This window comes from Mirounga angustirostris, unplaced genomic scaffold (assembly GCF_029215605.1).
Source record: "Mirounga angustirostris isolate CCGP_5_RB_7025 unplaced genomic scaffold, mMirAng1.0.hap1 SCAF_13, whole genome shotgun sequence".
Lineage (NCBI taxonomy): Eukaryota > Metazoa > Chordata > Mammalia > Carnivora > Phocidae > Mirounga > Mirounga angustirostris.
Genome location: NW_026991721.1, coordinates 57,103,987 through 57,131,083, shown reverse-complemented (window position 1 = coordinate 57,131,083; position 27,097 = coordinate 57,103,987). Strand labels below are relative to the sequence as shown.

Genomic DNA, 27,097 nt, shown 5'->3' with positions numbered 1-27,097 from the left:
CTCAGAATCGATCCACTAGTTAGCTTCTCCTGTAGGAGATGGAATCATTACATTGGCTTCCCAAAAATGGGATTTGAGCTGGACTTCTTTCCATGCTCTTGGGAAGGATTATTAGGTGTTCCATTGATTACAAATGATAATCCTTATTATGGTAATTCCCTAATAATGATAAATTTCAGTATCACCAAGAGAGCTGGTGGGAGAATTTCTCATTAGGGTCGAGAGTGCCTCAGGCACCAGCGCTTGACCCCTCATATTCTCCTTTCTCCTTTGAGTTCTCAGCAGTTACCTCCAACACCTGATGCTCATTCTATAGATGAATCCACATACCTCCCTATACCTCTTAGTAGCTAGCACAAGAACACAAGGATCAACAATCACATTGAACTTTATTAAAGGAAAATAGACATGATTACTTGAATGAGGTTAATCTGACATAGCAGGGTACCTGCTTTCCCAGGCTTTCAGACCCTACCCCATCCAGCTCTCAGCCTACCTCTGTGTAGCAGGTGCTATCTTAGCATGCACCACCTCGAATCCACATCTAGACAACTTCTGTCCTCCAGACGTCTAGACCTAGAGCCTGTGTTCTGATAAAAGGATGCCTTTACCTCAGGCCAGCCTTCTGAATCCTGGAGTCTGAACAAGGATCCACCTCTTCCCTAGGTAATTGACATTGAGAATGCCTATCTCTTTCATAGGAGCTGCTCTGTCCAGCTCCTGTCCAACAGAATGTGACCTTGCTGACCCCAACTCCTAACAGTTCGCTATTTCCCCAGGCCCCCATTTCCGGGGCAGGGAGCAGGTCATAGGAACACTAGGATGGCTGTGACAGTACTGGATGAGTCACTAGGAGTTCATTCACTCATTCTTTCCCGCAGCAAACGTTGCGGAGATTTAGTGGCAGCTTTTCTGCTAGGGCTGAGGATGCCCACAGATTAGACTAGGCAGGGATGTCGAAGGGACTCGCAACTCCATCTTGGGATAAAGGGATAGACTGCACTACTACCTTTATAGTTCTTTCGAACCTGAGAATTCCAGGACTCTCCTATTTCTGCCCCAGTCTTTGGTCAAGTGGGCTGTGGTCTGCTTAGGAACATACAGGTCTCTGAGCCACGGCAATCTGAATTTCAAGACCATCCCTGGCCTTGAAGCCAGAACCTGATCAGTGGTTTGGGGATGGTAGTTTGAGGAAGCCAGGACACTCCAGCCTTCCACGCATTTTTTAGCCAACTCATTCTTTCATTTATTCAAGCAACACTTACTTATCAACCTTTCACAATGTGCTAGGTATGACCACGTGTAGGCTTTACTAGCTCCACCACTGCTCACTTCCAAGTAGCAGCCCTAGTAATTTTTTTTAAACTGTGATAAACCACACATAAAATTTACCATCTTAACCATTTTTAAATCTACAGTTCAGTGGCATTAAATACATCTACATTGTCCTACAACCATCACCACATCCATCCATAAAACTCTTCATTTTGCAAAATAGAAGCTCTGTACCCCTTAAAATAATAACTCCACAATCCCTTTCCCTACAGCCCCTGGAAACAACCATTGTGTTTTCTGCCTCTATAAATTTGACCATTGTAGGTACTTCATGTAAATGGACTCATGCAATATTTGTCCCTTGTGACCGGCTTATTTCACTCAGCATAACGTCCTCAAGGTCCACCCATGTTGTACCAGGTGCCAGAATTTCCTTCTTTTTTCAGGCTGAATAATATTCCATTGTATACCTCAATTTAAAAAGGGCTATAAATGGGGCACCTAGGTGGCTCAGTCAGTTAAGTGCCTCTTGATCTCAGGGTCATGAGTTCAAGCTCCTTGTTTGGGGGGGATGCTAAATAAATAATCTCTTTGTGCGTGTGTGTGTGTGTGTGTGCATGCATGTAGCCTCTTAGAAAAAAGAATTCCATTGTGTGTATATGCCACATTTTTAGTCCCAGGTGTTTTTCATAGTCTTTTGTACATTCTGTGATCATAGCTCCCATCCCAGAGAGTTATAGTTGATTTTGGAGCTGTTATTACCTACCAGGTGGGGAAGTAGGTCTGATTCATCCCTCGGTCCCCCTCCGAGAGTGGTTTGACCTACTAAGATCTGTGGTTAATTAATTTCAGGGTTCCCAAAATGAAATGAGGTTTACAGTTGTATTAACACACATTCTCCATTCCTTCTCATTATTTTACACGACTCTGTTTATTCTACACGACAGCTGTTTTGCCTCACATGGAGAAATTGTAATATGAACTAAAGTAACTCGTCTTGAGTCAGAGGAACCTTGGATGGTGTTTGTTTTTTTCTAGCTAGTCACTGTGAGGTCATAAGCTTGTGACAGCCAGTCATTATAGTTCCCATTCACACCCAAAGGTCATGTTGGAGTGGGCGTGGAAGACAGAGGATTGCAAAATAAGCCAGTTTTCTGGGGCTCTCCCCTCGGAGAGACCTGTTGGGCAGGCAGGGTAGTGGCACATTGTTTCTGCTCCATTGGGCCATGTGTCCTGCCTCACACTTTTCTTTCTTCTTCTTCTTTTTTTTTTTTTTAAAGATTTTTTATTTATTTTTATTTGACACAGAGATAGCATAAGCAGGGAGAGCGATAGGCAGGCAGAGGGAGAGGGAGAAGCAGGCCTCCCGCCGAGCAGGGAGCCCGATGCGGGGCTCGATCCCAGGACCCTGGGATCATGACCTGAGCCAAAGGCAGCCACTTAACCGACTGAGCCACCCAGGCGCCCCACTTTTCTTTCTTCTAAGTAAGTTCCTGTGCCCCAGATAACCTTAGGACAGGACTAGCTGCCCATTCATCTGTTCTGAAGTAGTGGGAAGAGCTAGGGGGTTAGAGTCAGATGGACCTGGTTTCAAATTCTAATCCACTTTTAATTAGCTGTGAGCAATTTACTTTACCTCTCTGATCTTGTTTTCTCAGCTGTAATAATATTACTAGACATAAAGTGTTGTAAGGAACAAATGTGTAAGGGAAAGCACCCTGCAGAGTAGCCTGGCCCATGGCACTTAGTTGAGGATGACGATGGTAGCCAACATTTATCAAGTATACCTTCTGTACAGTACTTCTGTACTAGAAAGTTACATATTTTGGGGCGCCTGGGTGGCTCAGTCGTTAAGCATCTGCCTTCGGCTCAGGTCATGATCCCAGGGTCCTGGGATCGAGTCCCGCATTGGGCTCCCTGCTCGGCGGGAGGCCTGCTTCTCCCTCTCCCACTCCCCCTGCTTGTGTTCCCTCTCTTGCTGTCTCTCTCTCTGTCAAATAAAATCTTTAAAAAAAAAAAAAAGTTACATATTTTATGTCTGTAATCACCGGGAGCACAGAGACCCTGTAGGATTTCTTTGTGTCTTCATCATACCCAACACACAGAGGAAGACACAGAACAGACAAATCCTAAGTCACCAGCAGATGCCAGTTCTCTCTTGGATGCCATCTGTTGTCTGAAGTCATCTCAGACCACTCTGTGACATGGAATCTCATCTACTATAACCCGGAGAAATGGGTATTTTATTCCCTTTTTCAACAAGTTATTTCTGAAATCATCTGCTTGAACTGACCAGGCACCAGCTCTCTCTGACTTCCAGCAAGGCTCTCCTCCTCCTCCTGTGTCCTCACTGGTCGAGAGAAGGGGGCAGACTGGAGGAGCTCACAGGGCTTTCCTGGCGCACACATTCTCTGATGTGTGAAATGCAACTCCTCTTTATTTCCTGAGCCCCTGCTATGTGCAGGCTTCTGTGCTGGGGTTTTCTACTCACATATTTATACCCATCTTCTCCTTCCCTCCAGTTATGGTGGAGAAAATGTCCTTTCTTCCATCACAAGCCAGCCCTGCCTGCACTGTGGATTCCATACCCTCTTTCCGTTTTTTTTTTTTAAAGATTTTATTTATTTATTTGAGACAGAGAGAATGAGAGAGAGAGCACATGAGAGGGGGGAGGGTCAGAGGGAGAAGCAGGCTCCCTGCCGAGCAGGGAGCCCGATGCGGGACTTGATCCAGGGACTCCAGGATCATGACCTGAGCCGAAGGCAGTCGCTTAACCAACTGAGCCACCCAGGTGCCCAGCCTCTTTCCGTTTTTTAAAAAGATTTTATTTATTTATTTGATGGATAGAGACACAGCGAGAGAGGGAACACAAGCAGGGGGAGTGGGAAAGGGAGAAGCAGGCCTCCCGCCGAGCAGGGGGCCTGATGTGGGGCTCTATCCCAGGATCCCGGGACCATGACCCGAGCCGAAGGTAGATGCTTAACGACTGAGCCACCCAGGCGCCTCTCCATACCCTCTTTCCTTCTCCGGGATGCATTATGCTATCGAAGTCCCTGTCTCATCTGTGACTTCAACTTTTCCCTCTCTGTCGGGCTGTTCGCCTTTTAAGCATTCTTTTTCAAAACGATCGAACTTTCTTTGACCCACTTTCTCCTCTAGCAACTGACCCATTTCCTGTCCTTCACAGCTAAACTTAGAAGGAAGCTCTGTCCCCTTTTGATCACCTTCTCCATACTCCTTAGCCTATTCTAATCTGGCTCGGCTCAAACCTTTCTTCTGAAATGGCTTTTACTCAAGTCACTAGTGGCTGTGTCACTAATTCTGACCTCAGCAGTCATCATTGGCTTTTGTGATGCTTCCCTGTTCTGCTTTAACTTCTGTCTCTTCTGCTAACTTGTCCTCCCCTTGAATGTTGTTGTTCCTATGAGTGCAGACCTAAGGCATCTTCTCTGCACTTCACCTAGGCATTCTCCTTTTCCTTTTCTGTGACTTTTTGGACCAGAACTTTTCTCAGCACCAGACCTTTAGTCTTCGGCTGTCTATTTAGCATCACCGGTCTGTCCACTTCTCTTGATTTTTACTACCATTAAATTAGCCCAGACCATCACCCTGGTCCAGGTCTCCAGCATCTCTTTATAAAGAATTGTCATTGTCCCTTAGCTAAGGTTCCTTTCAGTTTCTCAAGCACACCAGGTTCCTTTCTGCCTCAGGGCCTCTTCCCTCTTCTGCCTTTCTTCCTCTCCCTAACTCCCACTGCCCTTTACCTCTCAGCCTCAAATGTCACTCCCTCAAAGAAGCCTCCTTATGTGACCTCGGCTTAGTTAGGAACCCCTTTCTTCGCCCTTTACTGCCTTTGAAATAATTCTTATTTTAGCCTTTGCAGTTAGATCTTTTTTTTTTTTTTTTAAGATTTTATTTATTTATTTGACAGAGACAGAGATAGTGAGAGCAGGAACACAAGCAGGGGGAGTGGAGAGGGAGAAACAGGCTTCCTGCCGAGCAGGGAGCCCGATGTGGGACTCGATCCCAGGACCCTGGGATCATGACCCGAGCTGAAGGCAGACGCTTAACGACTGAGCCACCCAGGCGCCCCTGAAGTTAGTTCTTATTTTCTATAAATATTTATTTTTTTAATGTCATTCTCTTGTAGTTGTAGGTTCCGTGAGGAGAGAAGCCGGGTCTCTGTTCTTCCGGCAATATATCCCAAGGACCTAGTCCAGTGCCTGGTACTTTAGTAGGTGCCTAGTATATTTTGATGGAAGGAAGGAAGAGTTTGGGTGGCTTGCTCAAGTTCATCAAGATAGTAAGTGACAGAAGACTGCAGTTAGGTCTGTCTAATCCTGATAAATTGTAGGTCCCCCTTGAGCTTATTCTACGGAGGGATCCTGTTCTTGAGGTTAAACTGAAACCTGCCTCCCTGGATCTTACGCAGCTCAGCCTCAGTGCCTCCTGATACAATCTCCTCCTGTGTGATTTCTGCGAGGGGTGTGCTGGGCCTTCCTGGTTTGACAGCTTACCTGGTGGCTTTGTTGAAACATTGTGGGATTTGACCCTGCCTGCCTAGTGCCACATTAGTGTTGTGGGGAGAACTCCAGAAACTAGGAGCCTAACAGACGCTTTCCTGGACATCCCTCCTCCTGTCTTCACCTCATCCAGGTTCCCTTTCATCCTGCATCCTTTGCCTCTGTGTCCTGTGGGGAGAACTCTGGGGTGATTTGAGGTTAAGCTCTTCCTCAGCTCTAACACATCTCCTGAGTCAGAACGTTCCTATTTCTTTTATTGCCAATGCTGTGGGCCAGAGTGAGTGGCCATGTTTCTGTGCTACGTGATTATACAAGGAGGATTCAGTGCCGAGCTGGACCCAGACCTCTTGGTCTCTTGTCTCTCTGACAAGTTGATACGCTTAGAAATTCTAAGCCAGAACACCTTTCAGAGCCATACGCCTGTCAAGCTCTGGGGAAGTGTTTCTCAGAGGTTCCCCCCCACAATACTAACATCCCGAGATTCCAGCTTTTGAAAGTTGCATAGTTAATGAAGTCCCACAGGTTTGGCCCTGCCCCCTGATTTAGCTTATCCTTTTCCACTGCCTTTTGTATTCTCGATAAATAAATCGGAACCGTTCAAGTAACTGGCTCTCAGCAAGCTAAGTAGCTGATGGTTCTACAGCTAACATTCAGCAGATGTTATGGGACACCTTGGATAGATTTTGGGTAGGGGTCAGAGGGTCTGGGTTTGGGTCCCTTACCTCTTTCCTCTTCTGGGCTTTGGTTTCCCAGCGTTAGGGCTGCTCTGGTGTTCTCTGGTAATACTCGAGCTCACCTTGAGCTATCTCAGACGGGTTTACAAGAAAGTGAGGTGGTGCACATGAAGGCAGGAAGCTCTGTATTCATGGATTCTTGGGGCAGTGTGGCACCTCTGCCTTCTACCCTTGAGGACTCTTGGAATCCGGTAGCGGTTCTGATGGCTGAGAGGCTGTTCCTCAGAAGGGCACCTTGGAGTAAGGGAAGCCTCCATGTTGAGTGGAAGTTCTGGCAGGCACCTGGTGTCACCCTCTCATACTCCCTGTCCCAGCACCTGGGTGCCCTCTCCTCTCTCACCCAGCCTCAGGGCTTTGGCTTTTTCAGAAGACAGGTGTTTGGAAACAGAAGAAGAAAGACAGCAGACTCAAGTTTAAGGAAATGCAAAAAGTCTAGAGGCGGTATATCTACCTGACAGGTCCAGATGAGATTGTAGTAACAAATGCAGAAGGCTTTTTCACGATCCATTATAGAGTCTCGCAGAATGTTTAAAAGTTCTGGAGATTAGTTGCACAACAGTGTGACTATACTGAGCACTAATGAACTATACATGTAGAAGTAGTTAAGATGTATATTCTATATTATGTGTATAAGGCAAAGGAAAGAAAAAATAGGTCTTAGAAAATGTCAACAAATAAATTTCAAGTCTTTTCTCCTTGGGGTAGGGGGAAGATGCTATTTAGTTATGTAACAATAAACCACAAGGAAATTATGCAAAACTTGGAATTTCTTTTTGGAGCATGGAGTTGGTTATTTGTTGTAATTAACTGTGGTAATAATTTTTAATCTAAAAGTAATATATATTCATTAAGGAAAATTTGAGTACAGAAAAGTAGGCAAAAGAAAAACATCACCTATGATCCTACTACCAAAACATCCCTGGCATGAGCATTCTGACCTATTTCCTTCTGATCTTTTTCTCTTTGTATAGATTTGGGCTTGTCTTTACATATGGTACCGATCATGTTGTGCCTCCAGTTTTGTACCCTACTTTTTGACACTTAACTGTTATATCTCAGGCTTCAGTTGCCTCCCTGCTGTTAAGTCCCTTGAGTTTGTACCAAGTTTATTTGGGCGTTCTCCTGTTCTGGGTCATGAATGGTTATTTCCATTTCATTGCTTGTTTTTATTATTTTGTGGGTTTTTCTATTATATAACTTAAAATTCACCATTTCAAGGGGCGCCTGGGTGGCTCAGTCGTTGGGCGTCTGCCTTCAGCTCAGGTCATGATCCCGGGGTCCTGGGATTGAGCCCCGCATCGGGCTCACTGCTCGGCCGGGAAGCCTTCTTCTCCCTCTCCCACCACCCCCCACCCTTGTGTTCCCTCTCTCGCTGTGTCTCTCTCTGTTAAATAAAAGATGACAGAGAGAGACACAGCGAGAGAGGGAACACAAGCAGGGGGAGTAGTTTTGTTTTGTCTGCTTCTCTTTTGATGGACACTTGGGTTGTTTCCACCTTTTGGATGTTGTGAATAATGTTTCCATGAGTATTGGCTTACAAGTGTGTGTTTAGTCTTTGTTTTCCTGGAGGGGGAGATATATGTAAGGATGGGATTGCTGTGTCATATGGTAATTCTGTTTAACTTTTTGAGAAATTGCTAAACTCTTTACTTCTTAAATTATAAATAATGCTTAAATGAATATCTGTATACATGAAGCTTTTTTAATTTTTATTTTTTTTTGCTTTTTTGATATTTTTACTTCTTTAATTACTTGAAGTGTCATTAATCAACAGTTAGAGGGCGTGGCAGTTTGAGGCATCATGCCAGATGCTGTCCAAAAGGATTGAACCCCTTTCCCTGCTTCCACGAGTGTTCGGGAATGCCCTTGTCACCAAACCCACATTGCACCGGGTATCTGACTGTTTTGAATCTTAGAGAAGAGACGTCCATCTCCGCTGGAAGCGTAGTCCGGCCACAGAGTGGCTTATCTGACATAGCTCCTGATCACCAGCCCTGAGTCCTTCTACCTCCCGATCTCCTTGTCCCTGATGCTGACCAGCCGAGTGCTCAGGTTCTGTTAGATCTGACTTCCCAACCCATCTTTGGTCTGTCCCTTTCTCCCCCCCATCCACCCAGCAAAGATGAGGTTGATTTGGCATATAAAAGATGTTCTTTGGCTATAGGGCCTCCCCCTCCCTCTTTGCCTCCCCTTCAGAAGACCTAAGGCCTCTGTGGCACCATCCTACTTGGGCCGATTCTCACACCTTTCCTGTCTTTTCCTCCTGTTCTTCCCTCTCAGTTCTACAGCGAGTCGGGCATGCCTACCAAACACCTCTCGGACAGTGTGTGTGCCGTGTGTGGGCAGCAGATCTTTGTGGATGTCAGTGAAGAGGGCATCATCGAGAACACATATAGGCTGTCTTGCAATCACGTGTATCCTGCCTGGAGCCCCTTGGGCCTCATCTCTCTTGCCACATGCACATTCCAGTCAGGGAGGAGAGGGGGCGGCCATGACCCTGGCATACTGTCTAGACCTTGAAGTGCAGGAGAGTCACAAGAGGGCAGACATTTGGGTGATGTTCTCTGCCAGAGAAGCTGACACCCGGGAGTGGAAACTGCGGTCTCTCTCCCTCTTTCCTGCAGCTGGGAGCCCCTCCCATGTAAACAGAGTTCATAGCCTGACTGGATCCGAAAGGAGCCCGAAGCTGCACCAGCTGCCTCGAGGCTGGATCACTTATTGGGAGGAGCAGCCTCTAGCCGGATCCCTCAGTTTCAGAATCCAGTCCTCCTGAATAACATTTCCAGTATTTATCATGTGCGTGGGCAGCTCCTGTTCTGTGCCATGTATTATCTCCATTTTGTCCCATAACAACCCTGTAAGATGGAGATCATTATCCTCACTTCACATGTGAGGAAGCAGGGTCAGAGAGAGGGGTGTGCCCAAGATTATACAGCTAAAAAGAGGGGAAGCCAGGATTTGAACCTTTCTCCAGAGCTAGTGCACGGGCACCTTGATGACGGATATGGGGCTTAAGTGCCATCCTGGCTGCCCACCATTTCCCTTGACCAGTGGTGCTCAGATTCCACGAGTTCTGCATCCGTGGCTGGTGCATCGTGGGAAAGAAGCAGACGTGTCCCTACTGCAAAGAGAAGGTAGACCTCAAGAGGATGTTCAGCAACCCGTATCCTTTGTTTGGGAATGGGCAATGGGAAGAAAGTCCTGGCCAGTGTCACTCTGCCTTTGGGTCCTCCTGGGACCCTTCCTTGTCCCCCCTACCTTGGTACATATCCACCGTTCCATTTGACTTGTGATCGAGGGAAGTTGGGGGTGGCACATGGGGCAGGACTAACAGCTCAGATTCTCATCATCGTTCTGGATCCCTCAGGGGTAAATTGGTAGCAGTAGCAGCCCGTTTACTGTTTGCTTACTCTGCGCCTGGCACTGTGTCAAGTGCTTGGCCTATATTATCTCCAGCAACTTGATGATGTCGGTAATATTATCCTCATTTTACAAATGAAATGGTTTCGAGGTTGAAAAACCTATTCAAGGTTACATACCTAGTGGGGCCTGACCTGTGACGTGTGGGGCCTGAGGCTGACTCTGTGCCTGTGCAGAGCCTGCAAGGTGCAGGGATGGCTGAGGGAGCCCTGTTCCATCCCCTCTCAACACGGGGCCGCCGGCCTTCCCCACTCTGCCCTCCCTCACCTTCCTCTTCCTCCTTACCACCTGTCTGTTGGAAGTTGCCCAGCCACTGCTCTGGTCCCCCCTTCGCTTCCCCTGGGATCTAGGGGCCCAGCTCTCTCCCCTCCCCTCTCCCAGCTGCCCTGTGTGCCAGGGTTCCCTATCCCCTGGACACTAGCTGGGCTGGGCAGGGACCACTGCATTCCCAGCACATTCCCACAGCCCCCGAACCAGAGGCTCTGGCCTGTCCCCTTAAGGTTCCTTGCTTGGTTCTTCTAGAGTCTAGTTCAAGAATGGTTAAGTAACTCCATGGTGAGGCTGAGGCTTAGGCTTGGGGCTTCCCCGCAGTTCCCAGGGATTGGGCCAGGCTGCTCTTTTCTAATGCTTTTGGAGAGGCTCCCCCACAGTGTCATGAGGTTTAATCTGTGCTTTCCGCAGAGCTGGATTCCCAGACTCCCTCTCTGAGTGTCTTGCCCAGCGTTTAGCTCTAAAGTGAAAGGAAGCGAACTCCTCTCTGGGGCCGCTGGGCCTCAGTAGGGCCTGGTGTTAGTGGTGCATGGGGAGTCCTTAGAGCCTCTGCCAGGGGTTATCCCCTGTGACTAGCCTCTTGCTCCCTGTTCCCTTCTGCCTCCGTCCCTAGACTCAGCCCCTTCCTTGACCTAGAAAACCTTCCATTTGGGACACTACAAGAACCTGTGAGGTTACCTTATCCCACTGCCCACGTCCCTGCAGCCATTAACACAGAGGAATTCACAGCAGTCTCAGACTCTGCTCTCACACCAGCAGGCCCATCTTCGAGAAGGCGTTATGGGAGGCTCTGTCCGCATGTTGGTCTTCGAGAGCTTAGTTTCACCTCTCCACCCTTCTCCCATGTCTGTCCTGTCTTCTGCAGTGGTCCCCTCTCCCCTCCATCCCCCAGTCTCTGGGTTCAGCCCTCCTTTCTAACATGGAGAGGCTGGTGAGGGGGCTCCCTCTCCCTGTAGGCAGGCTGGTTTCTGTGAGGCAGCTGACAGTGCGGGCAGACCCTCTCACCCATCCCCTAGACCAGCCTTAGCAGCTCTGACACATAGCCTCTTTAACGCACTGACAGCTGGGAGAGGCCTCACGTCATGTATGGGCAACTGCTGGATTGGCTTCGGTACTTGGTAGCCTGGCAGCCTGTCATCATTGGCCTGGTGCAAGGCATCAACTACATCCTGGGCCTGGAATAGCCAGGAAGAAGAGCATCCGCCCGCTACGGACCTCAGGGCACTCTCCTCCCCGCCCTCCAAGACTTCCTGGGTGGGAAGGACTCAAAAGGGACCCTTGGGCCACTCAGGACCCCTCCGACTGTGCCCGGGCTGGGGAGGGAAATGATGGAGAGCCAGCCAGTGGGGCTGTCAGCAGTGGGGGCTTTTTAAAAGAAAACTATTTTGATGAATATATTTAAAAACCTTTTTTATTGTGAAGCATAGGAATTGCCCCAACTCCTCTAGGCCTCGCCCTCCTTGCTTGAGCACGGCAGGAGCAGAGCCACATTTTTGGTTTAAAGGAGCCTTCTCATCTCTGGCTGAGAGCCTCAGCCTCCCTGCCCGCCCCCCCACCCCCACCCCAGCCCAGCCCTTCCTTCCCTCTGTGGGGCTCCAGCCTGCTTCACTCCGTGTGGGAGAGCTCATGGGCTCTGCCTCGTACCACAGATGCACGCTGCGGGATGGGGAGGTGTCTTCCTTCCTCCCTGTCTGGGCCCCGCAGTCGGTGTTGTGTCCGATTCTGTCTTCCCTTGTCCAGGACCCGTAGACTGGTTTAGGCAAGTGGAACCTTGTCCTGACTTTTCCAGGGAGGGAAGCCCTGGGATCTCACGGTTCACTGAGGATTTGTTTGGGGGCAGCAGCTTGGGTGACCTGCCCCCAGCCAAGAACAGAGTCTGTCTGTGTGTAGTTGGGCCATGGGGACTATTATTGGCAGCAGTGATTGAAGGCGTCTTGTGCAATCTGACCCTTTAGCCCGGAAGTGGTGACACGCGCCAAAGGCCACTCTGCCACATCACTTCCTTCCTGGAAAGCGTGCGTGAGAGTGTGTGTGTGTGCGTGTGTCTGTCCGTGTGCCGCAGTAGAGCTATGACAGATAGGACTTCTCCCTGTCATCAGTGTTCCCTTGAAGCTGCCAGGGGATTCCCAGCCCAGGGAATATCCCTCTGTCAACTTCCACGTTTGTGGGTCCTGCCTGGGCCCGGCAGCAGGGGTGGTGGTGGGTGGGAAGAGAAGAGGACAAGGCCCAGGCAAGTGTGGGTTCTAAAGAGGCTCCAGGTAGGCCCCAGCCCTGGCCCTAGGAGTTTTGAAGGAAGTGGGAGGGCAAACATGGGCCTCCAGCACTGGGTTCCTAGGGAATGTGGCCCAGCTGGGCCTGCCCTTCAGGCACAGCAAGAGCCAAGCAGGATCTTGTCACTCCATTCTGAATAAAGCTCCATGAGCTGGGTTGGAAAGCTGAACATCCATCTTGCTGTATTCTTCCATGGGGTCCCTGGGCGTGCCTTGCCTTTGGTGCCTTTTGCTGTTCCCATATGAGAGCTGGATCCTAGGGGTGGCTGGCCCCTTACCCGTGGGAATGGTGGGATACCAGACTCCTGTCCTGTGGCCGAAGGGCTCTGGAGCATCACTGGGTGACTCTCTCCTCACCACCTGAGGTGAAGTCTGTGCCCTGCCTGCTACCAACACACCTTCTCCTGGGCCACCCTCGACTTTGGCTTTTCTCAGCCGGCTGTGGCGTCCCCTGGTCCCCCACTGGTCATGTCAGTGGGCCCATCCTCAGTGGAATGGGGACCAGTTGAAGGGTCCAGGGATCATCCTTTCACTCTTGTCCCCCCTACACGTCAGGCTCATGTGAGAAGCCGAGACCAGGCTGTCCAAGGCTCTCTTTTCATACTTCAGCAAGTCTGGGTCCCTTGTCCTCCCCATAGCCCGACTCTTACCTTGGTTCCACTCCAAGGTGGAGTCCTGTCTCCTCTCCCTCCCATCCCCCAATGCCATCCCCAGAAGACTGTGTCTCAGAAGCCCCAAGCAGCCTTGCCTCCTGACCTCACAGCTGGAGATACTGGCGTTCCCAGGGAGGAGTTTCGTGACGCATCCCCCAAACCGAGCTCCATCTCCTGGCTTCCCTGGCTCTGTCCCCAGCATCCCATCCCCCTGATCAGAGACCACAAACCTCAGACACTTGGCTCTTGTCCTTCATGCTTGATCTGTGTGTGGACTGGGTCACCTGTCCTGGTCTTTCTGCCTCCACAGACATTGGCACGACCCCGATCATGAGTGCCTCCTCCAGCTTTGCATCCCCAGTGCCTCACGCGCCTCATAGTCCTCGCCCTGCCACAGCCCCAGCTCCGCTTGTCCCGTCAGCCACCAGACTGGTGCATTTATATCGCTCTGTTGTTGCTGGAGCCGGCGCTAGGCTGCTTGCTCCTCCTCTTCCCCGGGAAGTGCCCTCCCCTCGTTTTAGGGCCAGCGCTGCAGCTCGTGTTCCAAGTCCTCAGCCTGGCTCTGAGAGGTTCCTGCACACAAGGCCGAAGAGTGCGGGCAGCACAGTTCCCGAGACATGCCTCACGCGGGGCCGGACACAGCTGGACTGAGTGGAGCTTCAAGAAGGGGGATTCTGAGAAAGAGGGCTCTTCAGGGCTTCTCGGGAGCCAGGTAGGGAGAAAGCTACACTTCCTAGTGGACCTAGACCTGTAGTTCTGGCCAAGGGGCTAGGATGAGAGAGAAGCGAGAAGGCTTTGGGGGGGCGGGGAGAAGGGGATGGAGGAGGTTGGTGGTTGGAGGAAGTGGAGAGCCTGAGAAGGGCCAGGATGACAGGCTGGTGTGACATTGAGCCTGAAATGGGCAAAGTGATCCAACTTGGGGTCCCCAATGCCTAGGAGAGTTGACCCCTTGAATAGAGGTGTGAATGTGAAAGAAGAAACATGAGGCCTGCTCACATGGTCGCGAGGGCTGGTTCTGAAGAGCAAAGGTGGACGCCGAAGTCCTGACCCTTGGCTGGGACAGAAGAATCCACCTGTGAGAGACTCTTTCCTGAGTTCATCCCATCTGTACCCCTGGGAGGGTGAAGCTGAGGGGGCACTAAAGACCCAGTCTGATACCATGGGGAAACCTGGGAGTTAGCAGGAAGATTCCAAGCCAGCACGGATTTTGGCTGCAGAAGAGGTGCCGAGTACAGGCTGGTGTCATGCTTGTGTTAGTAACCTGTCTTGCTGATTCCCTGGCTACAAAAAAAGCGAAAGTGAAATAGAGGGGAGAGGGACAGTGCTTTCCCAGAAGGACTTCACTAATCCTGCCCTTCCCAGAACCAGCTCCAGCGAAGAGGGCTTTGCTTCTCTTTGTGTTGGGGTAAGTCCCTGGCCCCTCTGTGGGTCCGTTTCTCCATCCCTATGATGAAGGGATTAGGGTGGACTCATAATCAGCATAATGTTAATGGTACTAAGAGCTAGGGTGGGGAAGACTGTCACTAGACGGTCTGCAGCTTTGTTGCCAAGTGCTGAAAGAGCCCCAGTCTCTGCGGGATGCCTGGAGTGCCTGGCAGCCCATTCGGAGTTCAGACCAAGGCAGGGCTGTGGAGCCCCCAGGAAGGACAGGCCCATAGGAATGGCTGGGATGCAGCCACTGAGAAACTGAGAGAGAAGTAGTTTATTCATGTTCTCCTCCCCCACCAGCCCAGAGAGGAAGTTGTTACAGATAAATAGAACCAGGCACGCCAGCTCCCGACACATCCGTCAAGACCATGAGACAGAACTGGACACCAGGTGGGACTTGAGGCTGGCCTGGGAAGGCGGGATGGGGTCTGAGGACAGTAGGGAGCGGTGCGGGCGGCCCTGAGCCTTACCGCCCAGGGGAACTCCATTCTGCTGTTGTGTTCGGGCTTTCAGCCTCTGTCCAGATGCTGTGGTTCTGGCTCCAGTCCAACGTCTCCCTGTGCTCCATTCAAAAAGGGCCAAGATGTGGGTGGGGCCTGAGGACGACCCCCTTCTGCTCCTCCGATTCCCTGGGCAGAGCCCAGGAATCTCTGGGCCAGAGTTGCATCCAGGCCAGGATGCTGAGCATGCCTGGCAGCAGACAGCAGTTGACCTCCATACTGTCCTGCCCTCAGATCGCAGCCCTTTGCTGGTCCTGCTTCTGTGTGCCCACATGGTCTGTCACCTGGCTGGAGCCACACCTATACCTCAGGCCACTGCCACTGCCTCAACTGGGATCACAAAGGACCCCTGCCCTTCCTGGCTCCCAACAGCTAAGCAGTGCCCAGCATTGGAGGTGACCTGGCCGGAAGTGGAAGTCCCACTGAGTAAGGAGCAATTCTGATGGGTGCCCAAAAGGACACAGGGGTCAGGGTGGGTTGTGGGCACAGAGGGTCCAAGAGTGGGGTTGACTCCTGAGCTGCCCCCTACCCCCACCTTCTGCCATGTAGCCCCACCAGCCAGGCCAGCTTCCCAGAGCATTCGGCACGTTCCCTCCCACCCAGCATGAGTGTGGGTGCAGGGCCCAGCTCCCAGGATGCTACCTATCCAATGGGATGGAGAGAATTCAGACACAAGGATGATCAGAGGACTCCCAGAGCCTTGACTGCAATAGGCTCTGAGGCCAGTCCCCCCCCCGCCCAGCCCCCTTGCCCTCTGGCCACCTCAGAGGAGCAGTGGCCTCCTGCTGCTGCCTCCTTGGCCAGGGCTCCCAGTCACCAGAGCCGAGCACTAGAAAAGGTCATCCTGAAGAAACAGGCTCAGGAGTCCTCACCTGAACCAAGGACCCGTCCCCCGATCCCTCTTGTTCAGCCCTGGGCCTCCCGGTAGACAACCACACTTCCCCATTGGCAGACTTCCGCACCTGGCGGGTGTTCACAGCCGCACTCCAGGTTCCTGAACCGTGGGGCCTGAGGGGAGGGTGTGCTCTGCGCAAGAGCTAACTGCCACACCTGTCCCTAGATGGAACGCTGACCTTGTCCTGTGCCGCCTGCAGCCGCTTCCCCTTCAGCATCCTCTACTGGCTGGGCAACGGCTCCTTCATCGAGCACCTCCCAGGTCGGCTGAGAGAGGGCAGCAGCAGGTGAGGGGCACAGTGGTGAGGCCAGCAGGAGGTTTGGGGGGGTGCCTTCTGCGGTCCTCTCTCATGGCCTTCCGTCCTCTGCTTCAGCAGGGAGTACCGGGGTGCACGCACCCAGCTACGGAGGGCCCTGGTGCTAGAGGAGCTGAGCCCCACCCTGCGCAACACCAACTTCTCCTGTGTCTTTGCTGATCCTGAGCAGACCGCCCAGCGTCACGTCATCCCAGCTCAGCTCTGGGTGAGAAACCTGAGGGAAGGTTTCCACGGACAGGAGGAGCAGTATGGGGAGGAAAGGGTGGGCTCAGCCGAGTGGCCGCCAGCTAGTGTCCACCGTGCCCCCAAGTGGAACTTAGGACTCAGGCAGGCATGGCCTACAGCAAGGTGACAAGAGATGTCCCCACCCTTGGGCCTGATCCTTGTCTGCCTTCACTTCCCCAGGCTGGGCTGAAGACCGTCATGCCTTCTGTTCAAGAAGCCCCGCCCTCCAGCAGGTCCCCCCTGCCTCGTCATCGCGACAGGTGAACTCCAAAGCCTGGTTGAGTCGTCTCCTCTTCACTGAGGTCTACATGCTTTTGCAGCTCTGGCCTCCCTCTAATGGACTGTCCCAGGGAAGGGATGGGATAAATGCTACTTCTGATCCACAGCTGCATCTTTGTCACACCTGGCAGGGCCCACAGTGGGCATGCATAAATGGTTTTTCAATGGAGGCATGACAACACCTGCTCTGTCATTTAAGCCATTGTTCCACTTACAGGACTTGGCTCATCCTAGGAGGGAGTGTGGGAAGAGAGGGATTGTCAGAATCTAAAGACAAAACCAGGGGACACTGGTCCTGAAAAGAGAAATGTAAGATCCTATGGCCCTAGAAAGGCCAGGAGAAAGGACTGGAGGTAAGGCAGGTAGTTAGTTGGGAAAACTTGGCAGGGACAAAGATGTGCTCTAAGTTTCCCTTTTCCCACACAAATCAAGACAGCTCAGCACTTAAGGGAGAAAAATAGACTTTATTTACAAGTAATAACATTTAGAAAAGATCCATCCCTGGCCCTTAAAAACCTTCCCATCACTGCAAATCCCACCCCAGTGTAAGTCTGGGGAAGGTGGGGGATGAGCTGCAGCTGAAGGCTGTCCCCCACCCCCGCTGCCGCACCCAGGCTTGGGGCCCATTTGTTCTGGAAAAGAGCATCTTCTGGGCATCTGAGCCCTTCGGTGGATGGGAGCACCTCTGGGTGCACCCACTAGGGTCAATACCCAGTCTTGGACTTTAAAAGTGAAGGGCCCTGCAGGTGCAGCAGGGACCAGGGCCTGCTCCTCCAGTGGTCCCTCTTCTGGATCCAGAGGCGGACTGACTCGGCCCTTAGGCCCAGCCACTCAAAGCCAGCCTCAAGTCTGGTTATGATGGAGAAGTGACTTTGCTCTAAGAAAACATGAGGCAAGGTAGGGAGAAGACCCAGACTCTCCAGGCCTCCGGGGCCAACTCTGAGGACACATCTGTTCACCTGGCGAAGGCTCTGGTGAACATCCAGGTACCAGGCCGGGGTGTGGGCAGGCATCACTGTCTCTAGGGGTCTGGCCACTGTTGGCCTGGGAGCTGAGAGAAGGCACTGAAAGGGACAGTAGAAGGAAAAGGACCAGGCGAGGTCGGCATTGAGGACACAGGTGGGGCCTCTCACTGGTCCTGGCCCTTTAGTGCTTTGCCTGAAAGAGAGAAACACCGTCACGTGGCTGGACACTTGGGATGCCCGCCTGCACCAGATGGCTCAAGGAGGCCTCTTTCAACTTCCACCACCCCTGGACTAGGATCCCTTCCTTCCTTCCTTGGGGCTGACCTGGACACATCGACCTTGAGCTTATCAACTGCCAGCTTAGGCCTAGGCAGCCCCGTGTCTCCTCTCCTCCATGAGCAGGTAACCAAGACAGGGAGCGCCCACACTTAGCCCCCCTCCAGCGGCCTAGCTGGGCCCTGCCTTCACCCACTTTCCTAAGAGTCCACCAGCCCCTTCCCTGTCAGTGCCTCCACCTTGCCCTTGGCCCGAGGGGTGGCAGCGAGGGCGGCGGCCATGGCGGCGCTGGCTGCCGTGGTGGCGATGCGCGGAGAGCGGCGAGTGCCACCGCGGCTGGTGGGGGACGCCTTGGACAGGGCTTTCTTTGAGGCTCCCCTCCGCAGCAGGCTGTTCCCGAGCTTCTTGGGCGTGTTGAGGATGCTGAAAGCCATGGACTGGCGGCGGTCAGCCTGTCGCGGAGGGAGGGGCTGTCAAACAGGGCTGCACTTGGGCCCTGCCACCAAGGCCCCTCCAGGGGCTCCCTCCAGCCCCCCACTCACCTGTTTAACAGCCGGAGCGGCAGCTTTCTTCTGGGCCTCCGTAGTGCTCTGTTTGCGCCCTTCATGTCGGTCCCGGGGAGTCACGGGGCGGGGGAAACAGCTGGTGGCCTTCTTAGACTATGGGGGAGAGGGTCACATCCAAAACCAGACATGGGTCTCAGAGCTGAGTGGACCTTGTAAGTCAACACCGCCGCGCCCCCCCCGCCCCCCCGCTTCCCAACAGTCCCCGCATCAAGCCCTCAGAGAGCGAAGGCTCCCCTTTAATCTACTTTTCCAACTTGAGGAGCTGGGCTAGAACCAGGCAGGCTGCTAGACAGAACAAAAGAGGAGCCAGGGGCGTGTACCTCAGGGGTCCCGGGGCCCTGCTGGGGCTCCGAGGAGACCCGTTTGCGCTGCTGCCGGGTGGTGATGCCCGCGGCCTCGGCTATCTGGGCTGGCTGCATGCTGGCTCGGCGCAGGGTCTCCCGGGGGTCCCCGGTCTTCATCTCCTCGTCTGTGATGGTAGCCAGGCTCAGGGAAGGCTGCGTGGAGCAGGAGGGAGGGGTCAGGGGGGCCGGCCCACCCCGCAACTCCTCACAGGCCTGGCGTGGAGGGCAGCTCAGGCCTTCCTGGGGCCGAAGGCCTCCCTTGCCAGTGTCTTTTTGCTGTGCAGGGTGGCCGCAGGAGGAGGCCGGGGCGGACCTCCTCCTCCACATCCAAGCCCGCCCGTGGTGACTTCACCCCGACCCCTTCTCTGCCAGCTAGTGCATGGACACAGAAGGTCACCCTCCGCGGCACGCCAGAGACCCGGGGCCCGAGCTCACCCTGGACTCCAGGGGGTAGCAGGTCTTCAAGTGGGGGGGGCACACCCGGTTGCGCTGCTGCAGCTCTGCGATGCGGTTCCAGTCGTCCAGCTGCTCGGGCTCATCCTGGCAAGTGCCCACGTAGAAGCTGTTCCTTCCTGTGGGGGGCAGGGAGACGGGAGCAGGGGGTGCTGGAAGGCCAGGAAGAGTGAGGGGAGCGGCAGGAGGCCACCCCTGGTCCCGGGCCTCTTGCCAGCCGTTGCGTCCACCACTCCTGTCCCGTGGACTTCAGGCTCAGGGCCTCCGAGTCCTGCTCTGCTCAGTGCTGCAGATCCAGGAGTGGGGCTCACAGACCATTTCCACCCTGGGGACTGGCTCAGTGCTCTCCCCCTGAGGAGGTCAAAAGAGATCCTCTGCAGAGGCTGTGACACCTTAGAGGAACTAACTGAGGACCAGGAATTGATACCTAGGGGGTCCTGGAGGGCAAGAGCCTTCAAGAAGAATCTAAGAATAGAACACTGGCCCAGCAGGGCTCTTCCGGCACCCCTTACCCCCGAGACAGGGTGAACGGAGGACCTGAGCTGAGCATCACTATCAGGCTGGGAATCCCAGGCTCCTTGCACGAACATTTCCCGTTCACCCTGGCTGCGATGAGCAGCAGCCTGAGGGGCAGGCGAGGTGCTGGAAGGTAACCAGCCTTGAGGTTGTCAAAGCGTGTCCCTTTCCTGTGCCAGGATCTGCTTCTCGTCTCATCTTTGTGTGTTTCAAGCCCCTATGGTCCCCTCACCTGGAGGGGCCCCACTGGACACCCCAGCCTGGGAGCGGCGAGCGGAGCTGCGAGTGGTGGGCCGGTAGCCAGGCAGGCTGAGCAGAGCCGAGTTGCCATCGTCAGGAGAGCCCAGGCGGGCTAGAGACTGGGTGGAAGAGGTGGCTCGTGGGCCGGCCTGGGAGGCAGGGGCTGACTGTGTGCTGTAGAAGGATGAATTGGCGCTGTCCGGCTCTTCCACATCTAGCTTCTGGAAGAGAGAATGAATCTGGTGGGGTGGGGCCCTGACAGAATAAGGCAGCCTCCCATTCCTCTTCCTAAAATGCCTGTGTTCCCATACCGCTTTGCAGGGATCCTTAGCTGCACATCTGCAAGAAATGGACCTTGTTGCTAAGAATCCTGCATTCTCTCTTGCCTACTGACAATGCTTTGAAGGAGGGAAGGCAGAGTATGTATCAGACCATTTTAGAATCCAGGTGTAGAAAAATAAAGTGATGGGCCTCCAGGTCACAGCTAGCAGGTGGCAGAGCCGGGGCTGGAACGCTTGTCTCCTGGGCTAGTCAGGCTCATCCCACAGCCTTCACCGTCCCTCACCCCGAGCTTGCCACGGCCTGCCCACCTTTTAGTTCTCCAGCTTCTTGGTAGCAGAGGGCAGCCCACACGAAAGAGGTACCTGCTGCATCGAAGGTACCTCCCCACTCCCCAGCCTCCTCAGGATACGGAAACAAGGGCCAGCCAGAGTCCCCATCCTAGCGGGCAGCCCTCTGGGGGGCCACAGCACATGTCAGCCACCCAGGAGGCGTGCTGGAGGCCCACAGCTGGGCTGTAACTTCTCCATATTCTCTCCCTTCAGCCTGCACAGGGTCAGTGCTACCCATGGAAAGAAAGCAGCCTTAGAGCCAGCAGGCATCCAATTCCAGCCTTGCCCCTTCTTACAAAAGAGGCCTCGCAAGTCCCTGTGTTTCTGGGGATCTCAGTTTTCCCATCTGTAAGATACGGACCCTCGGGAGGCTATTGTGAGGACCCGATGGGCAAGATGCCCTTAACGAGCAAGTGAGCATGACTGGCCTGGAGCCCCACTCCCAGCAGCCTGACCTTGGTCATGGTGATGTTGATGATTTGTGTGGTGCGTCGACGAGCGGAGCGGGTCTTCCGGCCTGAATCCAGGAAGACGTCCCCCAGGGAGTCCAGGCTGCTTTCCAGTGGGGCCTGTCCCCGAGCAGGGATCGGGGTGAAATAGAGAGACTCCAGGGATTCTACCTTGGGGGGCAGGCGCTGGGAGATGGGTGAGGCTGGCTCTCCGGGGATGCTGGTGCCATCTGGCTGAGTTCGAGGCAGCTTGCTGGAGAAAAGGCACTTTGGTTCATCCCTTTGCTCCGAAGTGACCAATCCCTACCCTTACTACAAGCAGACCAGGTCAAGCACCCCATTCTCACTCTGAATTTTGAAAGGCACCCAGGAAAGCACTTACCCTGGGCCCTCCCTTCACTCCACTCTCCATTCCTGGTGAGCCCCTCTACTCCCATGGTTCTCTAGCTCCTTAATACTGGCAACTCCTAGACTCCACTGTCCCAGACATCCCCACCTGGACAACTAGCTCCACGGTGAGTATGTCCAAACTAAGTCCATCCGTCTATTCCTCCTGGATCTCCTACTTCACAGAACGGGAGCAGCCTCCAGCTGGGCCCCCCCAGCCATGAACATGGGTACAGTCCTACCCAACAGCTCACCTAACCACACCCCAATCCGCTCACATCCCCTTGGCCGGGTCCGCCTCTCCTCTCACCTAGACCTGGTGGCACCTGAGGGGAGGCGCCAGCCTGGTGACAACCAGGGACTCAAGCCAGGCTGCCCGGGGTTCAAGCCTGCCTCTACCACTGTGGGACCTTGGGCAAATGACTGCCCCTCTATGCCCCAGTCTCATCTGTTGAAGGAGATAATCATGGAATCTACCTCAGAGGACTGTGAGGAGTAAATAAACGCATTAGTATTTTGCGGGTGTTTTTGTAACAGTATTGACACATTTCTCTCAGCTTCTTCGCTGGCTTCATGAGTGTAAGCTTTCTAAGCTGCAAACTGAACCACATACTCCTTCCTTTCAGACTCTTTCGAGGTCCCTCACTGCCTCTAGGATCAAGTCTAAACTTCAATGGGGATCCCAGCGAGCCCTCCTCACCTCACTTGCCAGCCCAGCCACGCTCTTTCTTGGCCTCTACCCTCTGCTCCCCTCCGTTCACCAGGCCCACACACCTTCAGCTCCTTTGCAGACTCCCGAGTAGAAGTGACAGCCTCCAGGAAACCCCTTCTGACCACTCGGTTTCCTTTTACTCCCATTGTGCCCTATACAAACATGCGTCTACCACCTGGGACCAGTTTCCTTACTCTTCTCTATGAATAAGCTCCCAGAGGGCAAAGGGACCACATCTTTATCTCACTAGGCCCAGCGGCCAGGACACAGCCTGACAAACAGTAGGCACTCAGTGACAAGAGGGCAGCAGCGTGCCTCACCTGGTGATAGTGAGGGGAGTCCCCTCCTCACAGCTCAAATCCAGGCTGTCAATACTCAAGTCCAGCTGAGGCTTAGCCTGGGGCTCCCGGCTCTTTAGGGCATCAGTTGCCACCTGGAACTTGCCCAGATCTCGAAGCTGCTGGTCAGCATGGGCAACCTGCAAAGGAGAGGGCCAAGGAGAGTGAAGACAAGCCTCAGGCAGGGGCAGCCCGGGAGAGGGGGGGCACAGGGGTCCAACGTAACCCCGGGTGAGAGAGTCAGTGCAAGCAGATACTTACCTGTGCCTCCAGGCTGCGCACCTGGGCGGTGAGGTGGCGGCAGGTCTGCTCAGCCTCCTTGGTCTTCAGCCCCGCCTGCTGCAGCTCCCGGCCCAGCCGCTCAGCTTCAGCCCGCAGCTCTTTGTTTTCCTTCTGCAGCTGCTCCAGGCCCCGGAGCTGTTCCTGTAGCTCTTGGTTCTGCTGTTTCTTGGCATCATAGTGGGTCTTGGCTTTTTCCATCTACATGGGCAGACAGGGTGGGTGGGGTGGTGGGAGGGCAGGGCTGGGGGAGGAGAGGGTGGGCAGTGGGGCGCTGGGGGCACCGGGGGCGCCTCACCTGTAGCTTGTAGTGCTCAGCTGCCTGCTCCTTCTGGTTCAGCTGGGCCTGCAGCTCATTCAGCTGGGCCTGGAGGCGTTGGGCCTCTTGCTGGCTCTCCCCTCCCTGGGCCTGGAAGGCATGACAAACGCTGACTGGGGTGGCTGGTCTGTCCGCTCCACCCAAATCCCTGACTTGCCCTAAGATCCTGGGCTCTATGGGTGTTCTCAGACTCCTGTATTCTCTCTCAGGACATGCACAAAAAATCCTGCCCCCAACTCCCACCTAATTTGGACACACCACACACCCCTCAAGGTCCACATTCTGCAAGAGCTTTCCCTGTCCAGCTAATGCCATTTCTGGCAGAGTTCTGACAGCCCTATCTTTGCTTTCTTTGTGACCAAGCACAAGCTTGGCACCCTCGTACTTGGCAGTCATCACCTCCAGCTCCCGGGCAGTGTTCTGTGCTTCCCTCCCCAAGGAGACTCCCTACTCCCCAACGGGGACCGAGCCTCAGGAACACTTGGGTACAGAGCATGGAGCTAGGCACTTGGCACATGAGCTCTCTGAGGGCTCGTGAACTCTCTTTCTCCTCAAAACCACTGTGGGAAGTAACTTCTTCCCCATTTTAGAGATGAAGAAACTGAGCTCAGAAATGTAAACATACTGACCAGGATCATAGCACAGTAAGATTTGAGGCTTGGTCCAGCTGACTCCAAAGCCTGTGTGGGCTCATTTACGATGCTGCACTGCCTCCTGTCCAGACCACAGATTCCTTGGGAGCAGGGCCCATATCCAGTTCTTGGACCCTCTGTGCAATGCCAGTGAGTGCTTAGCTTGTAGTAGACACTGGACTACCTCGCCTTACCTCTCCTGCATGCCATTTGGGAAGGCCCCCAAATGGAGCATAATAAGCATCTGGGTTGTTTTTAAGATCTTTATTTATTTGAGAGAGAGAGAAAGCGAGAGAGAGCACAAGTGAGGAGAGGGAGAAGTAGGCTCCCCATTGAGCAAGAAGCCTGATGCAGGGCTCGATCCCAGGACTCCGGGATCATGACCTGAGCCGAAGGCGGGTGCTTAACTGACTGAACCACCCAGGCGCCCCAGTTTGTTTGTTTTTAAGATTTATTTATGTATTTGAGAGAGAGAGAGTATGAGTGGGAGGGGCAGAGGGAGAAGGAGAGAGAAACTCAAGCAGACTCCATGCTGAGTGCAGAGCCCAACATGGGGCTTGATCTCATGACCCTGAGATCACGACTTGAACCCAAACCAAGAGTCGGACACTTAACTGCCTATGATACCCAGGTGCCCCGATAAACATGTTTATCACACAATTATGGCAGGGAAGAGAGCTGAAAATACTAAGAATATTAAGTTGCTGGGACGCCTGGGTGGCTCAGTCGGTTAAGCATCTGCCTTTGGCTCAGGTCATGATCCCAGGGTCCTGGGATGGAGCCCCGCATCAGGCACTCTGCTCAGCGGGGAGTCTGCTTCTTCCTCTCCCTCTGCCCCTCCCCCCTGCTTGTGTTCTCTCACACTCTGTCAAATAAAATCTTCAAAAAATATATCAAGTTGCACTGTCATATTAAATGTTGAGGACACTCCTCGAGGCTAGGCTGTCTAGAGCAGTGCTATCCAAAGAACTTTCTACAGTGATGGAAATGTTCTGTATCTGCCCTGTCCAGTATGGTAGCCCTAGCCATATGTAGCTACTAAGCAAGGGAAATGAAGTAGCGTGACAGAGGAGTGGAATTTTTAATTAATCAAACCACACAGGACTAGGAGCTACTGTAGTGGAGAATGAAGGTCTGAGGAATGGGATCATTCTCGTCTTCCCTCGAGAGCTCCAACAAGGCACACGCAAGGGCTCCTGGAGCCACAGGCAGGTGTATGGCTGTCAGGCCCTCCTCTGCCCCAACGCCCACCACAGCCCGAGGGCTTATAGAGCATCTTCCCTCCCCCAGCCTTGCTCCGGGGCTGAGGGAGGACGACCCACCCCCCACCGTATCTTACCTTCAGCTTCTGTTGTTGCACCTTGCTGGCTTGGTCATGGTCAGCTAACTTCTTACTCAGTTCTTCCACCTGGAGCAGGGGAAGAAAAGAAGACTCAGAAGGCCTTCCCCTGTATGTCCAGAGAGATTAGGACCTTTCCCCCAGATAAATCCCCAGTGTTCCTAGAAGAAACTCTGGTCCTTTCTCTGGCCTCCAATTAGGGAACAGCCTCTGCTTAGGCTGGTTGGCAGGACCTGAGTGAGGCGACCCAATAGGCAGGGGCTGCCAGATGGCCCGTGCTCACCTCTGTCCCCAGCCTGCAGAGACAGGCCTGCCGGAGCCCTGCAGCCTCCAGATTCAGCAGAATTGAAATCTGGGGAGCTGACACCCTACTACCACCCTACTGCCACTGTTCCCAGCCCCAGCCTTCCCGGGTTGGGGACAGGCACGACCGAGTCTGTAATTCTAGCAGACAATAATGAATACCCAACATTCCTCCCCCAAACTGCCAAGGCCCACAGATGCTCAGACCTCTTCCCAATCTCCGCAGGCTGTTAGGGCTGGTGCCAGCAACGTGGCCGCTGGGGTTAGCACTGGGAAGCAGATTGCCAGACAACAGCAGGGGCAGCCCTTCTACCCCAAGCCCACCCCACTCCCACAGAGAAGAAGAGCAGAGGGAGGGAGGAGTCGAGAGGGAGCCTAACAGCCACGAGCAGGGCTGGCTCCTCCAGGCGTTCCGGGAGCTCAAGCAGTAACTGCAGAGACGAGAGACAAGAGGCCATTGCTGACTGTTTGCTATTTGGTGTGACTGTCCCCATCATTTCAGGCTCCCTGGAGGCGGCGACGGAAGGAGGGGAGGGCCTGACTCCTCAGCAGGCCCGGAGTGACTGAGTAGGAGGGGTGGTGGAGAAAGGGCGCTCCTGCTAAATACCAGCGCAACAGCCTCGACGTCAAGGGCAGCACAGGGAGATCCTTGTGAGGGCCCGGCAGCCAGGCCCGGCCACCTCCTGTCTCCCGCCAGGCTTGGCCTTCCTGCTCCCAGACAGCTCTAGCTCACACTCGGGGTTAAAGGCCCAGAGCGTGATGGGCAGGCGTCCCACGCTCACAACCCTCCCTGACCTGAGAGGGCTGCTTTCATGTCACCTTTAGGGCTTCTGCGGGAAAGAAGGGGGCCGCGTTAAACGAGGCCCACAGTCACTTTGCCGCTCCTCTTAGTTTGGCACTCAGGCTCGGAACAGAACTTGGAGATTTGGTAATCCCAAGGAATGCCGGTCACCAGTTCGGACATGGGTAAGATGAAGCCTACCCTACCCCTCATCGCTGACAGGCAGATGAGAGAAGGGACAGAAGGATGGGGATGCCGACCTGGGCTGGGTGGGACGAGGCCCGAGAGAGGGCCCAGCACACTGCAGTCCTGGGCAGCCCGGGCCTGGACTCCATGGCTTGACCCTGCCCCCTTCACAAACAGTTCACAACAGGAGCGGGCGGAGGCAAGCTGCGGAAGGATCATGCACTGAGACGGGTCACCGCTTAAGCAGCCAGCATTTATCGGGGACCCCAGGCTTTACCTGCTTAGTCTGCTCTCTCTGAAATACCTCTAGCTGCTCCACCTGTGCACGGGGGAGGGGCAACGGAGACAGAGTGAGATGCGGGCCGAAGAGGCACCAGGTCTGCAGCCAGGCCGCTCTCACTGAGGCTCTGACACTTCCCTCCAAGGAATGAGACTTCTAGTCGTTTAAAAAAAAAAAAATGCCAATTTGGCTCACTCTCATCCCCGGTAGCTCCTAGGGTCTCCACCGCAGGCATACCTGCCTAGCACCGTGTGCTTCTAGAATGGGCTGATGGCCTTCACAACTTGACTCTCCAGGGACAGCGCTTTCAGGGAGGAAGAAACTACTGGTACT

At 53.7% G+C, this 27,097-nt stretch overlaps 3 protein-coding genes across 23 annotated transcripts in view; 2 read left to right on the top strand and 1 right to left on the bottom strand.

Moving 5' to 3' along the window:
• RNF121 (ring finger protein 121) overlaps positions 1-12,662 on the top strand; it is an 82,718-nt gene extending 70,056 nt beyond the window's left edge. For 3 of the 4 annotated variants that reach the window (XM_054512102.2, XM_045894339.3, XM_064576990.1), the window contains exons 7-9: positions 8,813-8,946; positions 9,594-9,695; positions 11,286-12,662. In XM_054512102.2, coding sequence (XP_054368077.2) covers positions 8,813-8,946; positions 9,594-9,695; positions 11,286-11,406 — 357 coding nt within the window. In that variant the 3' untranslated portion in view covers positions 11,407-12,662. Of the gene's footprint in view, positions 1-8,812; positions 8,947-9,583; positions 9,696-11,285 lie in introns of all 4 variants that reach the window. The other variant, XM_064576991.1, reaches the window with a different exon arrangement.
• A 504-nt stretch (positions 12,663-13,166) lies between these two features.
• IL18BP (interleukin 18 binding protein) lies at positions 13,167-16,957 on the top strand. 3 transcript variants are annotated; one of them, XM_045894341.3, is made up of 7 exons: positions 13,167-13,857; positions 14,082-14,550; positions 14,874-14,963; positions 15,308-15,499; positions 16,134-16,254; positions 16,345-16,489; positions 16,690-16,957. In XM_045894341.3, the coding sequence occupies exons 3-7, from the start codon at positions 14,942-14,944 to the stop codon at positions 16,771-16,773; spliced, it is 564 nt and encodes a 187-aa protein (XP_045750297.1). In that variant the 5' UTR covers positions 13,167-13,857; positions 14,082-14,550; positions 14,874-14,941; the 3' UTR covers positions 16,774-16,957. The 3 variants fall into 3 exon arrangements, with proteins under 3 accessions (XP_045750297.1, XP_045750296.1, XP_064433062.1); XM_045894340.3 differs by having other exon boundaries at positions 16,342-16,489; XM_064576992.1 differs by lacking the exon at positions 14,082-14,550 and having other exon boundaries at positions 16,342-16,489.
• Positions 16,958-17,232: 275 nt separating this feature from the next.
• NUMA1 (nuclear mitotic apparatus protein 1) overlaps positions 17,233-27,097 on the bottom strand; it is a 69,709-nt gene continuing 59,844 nt past the window's right edge. For 13 of the 16 annotated variants that reach the window (XM_064576976.1, XM_064576985.1, XM_064576977.1 and 10 more), the window contains 12 exons: positions 26,762-26,803; positions 25,215-25,283; positions 23,223-23,333; positions 22,907-23,125; positions 22,628-22,785; positions 21,215-21,461; positions 20,141-20,369; positions 19,375-19,544; positions 18,916-19,092; positions 18,572-18,688; positions 18,269-18,481; positions 17,233-17,946 (listed from right to left, as the gene is read on the bottom strand). In XM_064576976.1, coding sequence (XP_064433046.1) covers positions 17,935-17,946; positions 18,269-18,481; positions 18,572-18,688; positions 18,916-19,092; positions 19,375-19,544; positions 20,141-20,369; positions 21,215-21,461; positions 22,628-22,785; positions 22,907-23,125; positions 23,223-23,333; positions 25,215-25,283; positions 26,762-26,803 — 1,764 coding nt within the window. In that variant the 3' untranslated portion in view covers positions 17,233-17,934. The remainder of the gene's footprint in view (positions 17,947-18,268; positions 18,482-18,571; positions 18,689-18,915; positions 19,093-19,374; positions 19,545-20,140; positions 20,370-21,214; positions 21,462-22,627; positions 22,786-22,906; positions 23,126-23,222; positions 23,334-25,214; positions 25,284-26,761; positions 26,804-27,097) is intronic. The other 3 variants (XM_064576988.1, XM_045894329.3, XM_064576981.1) reach the window with 3 other exon arrangements.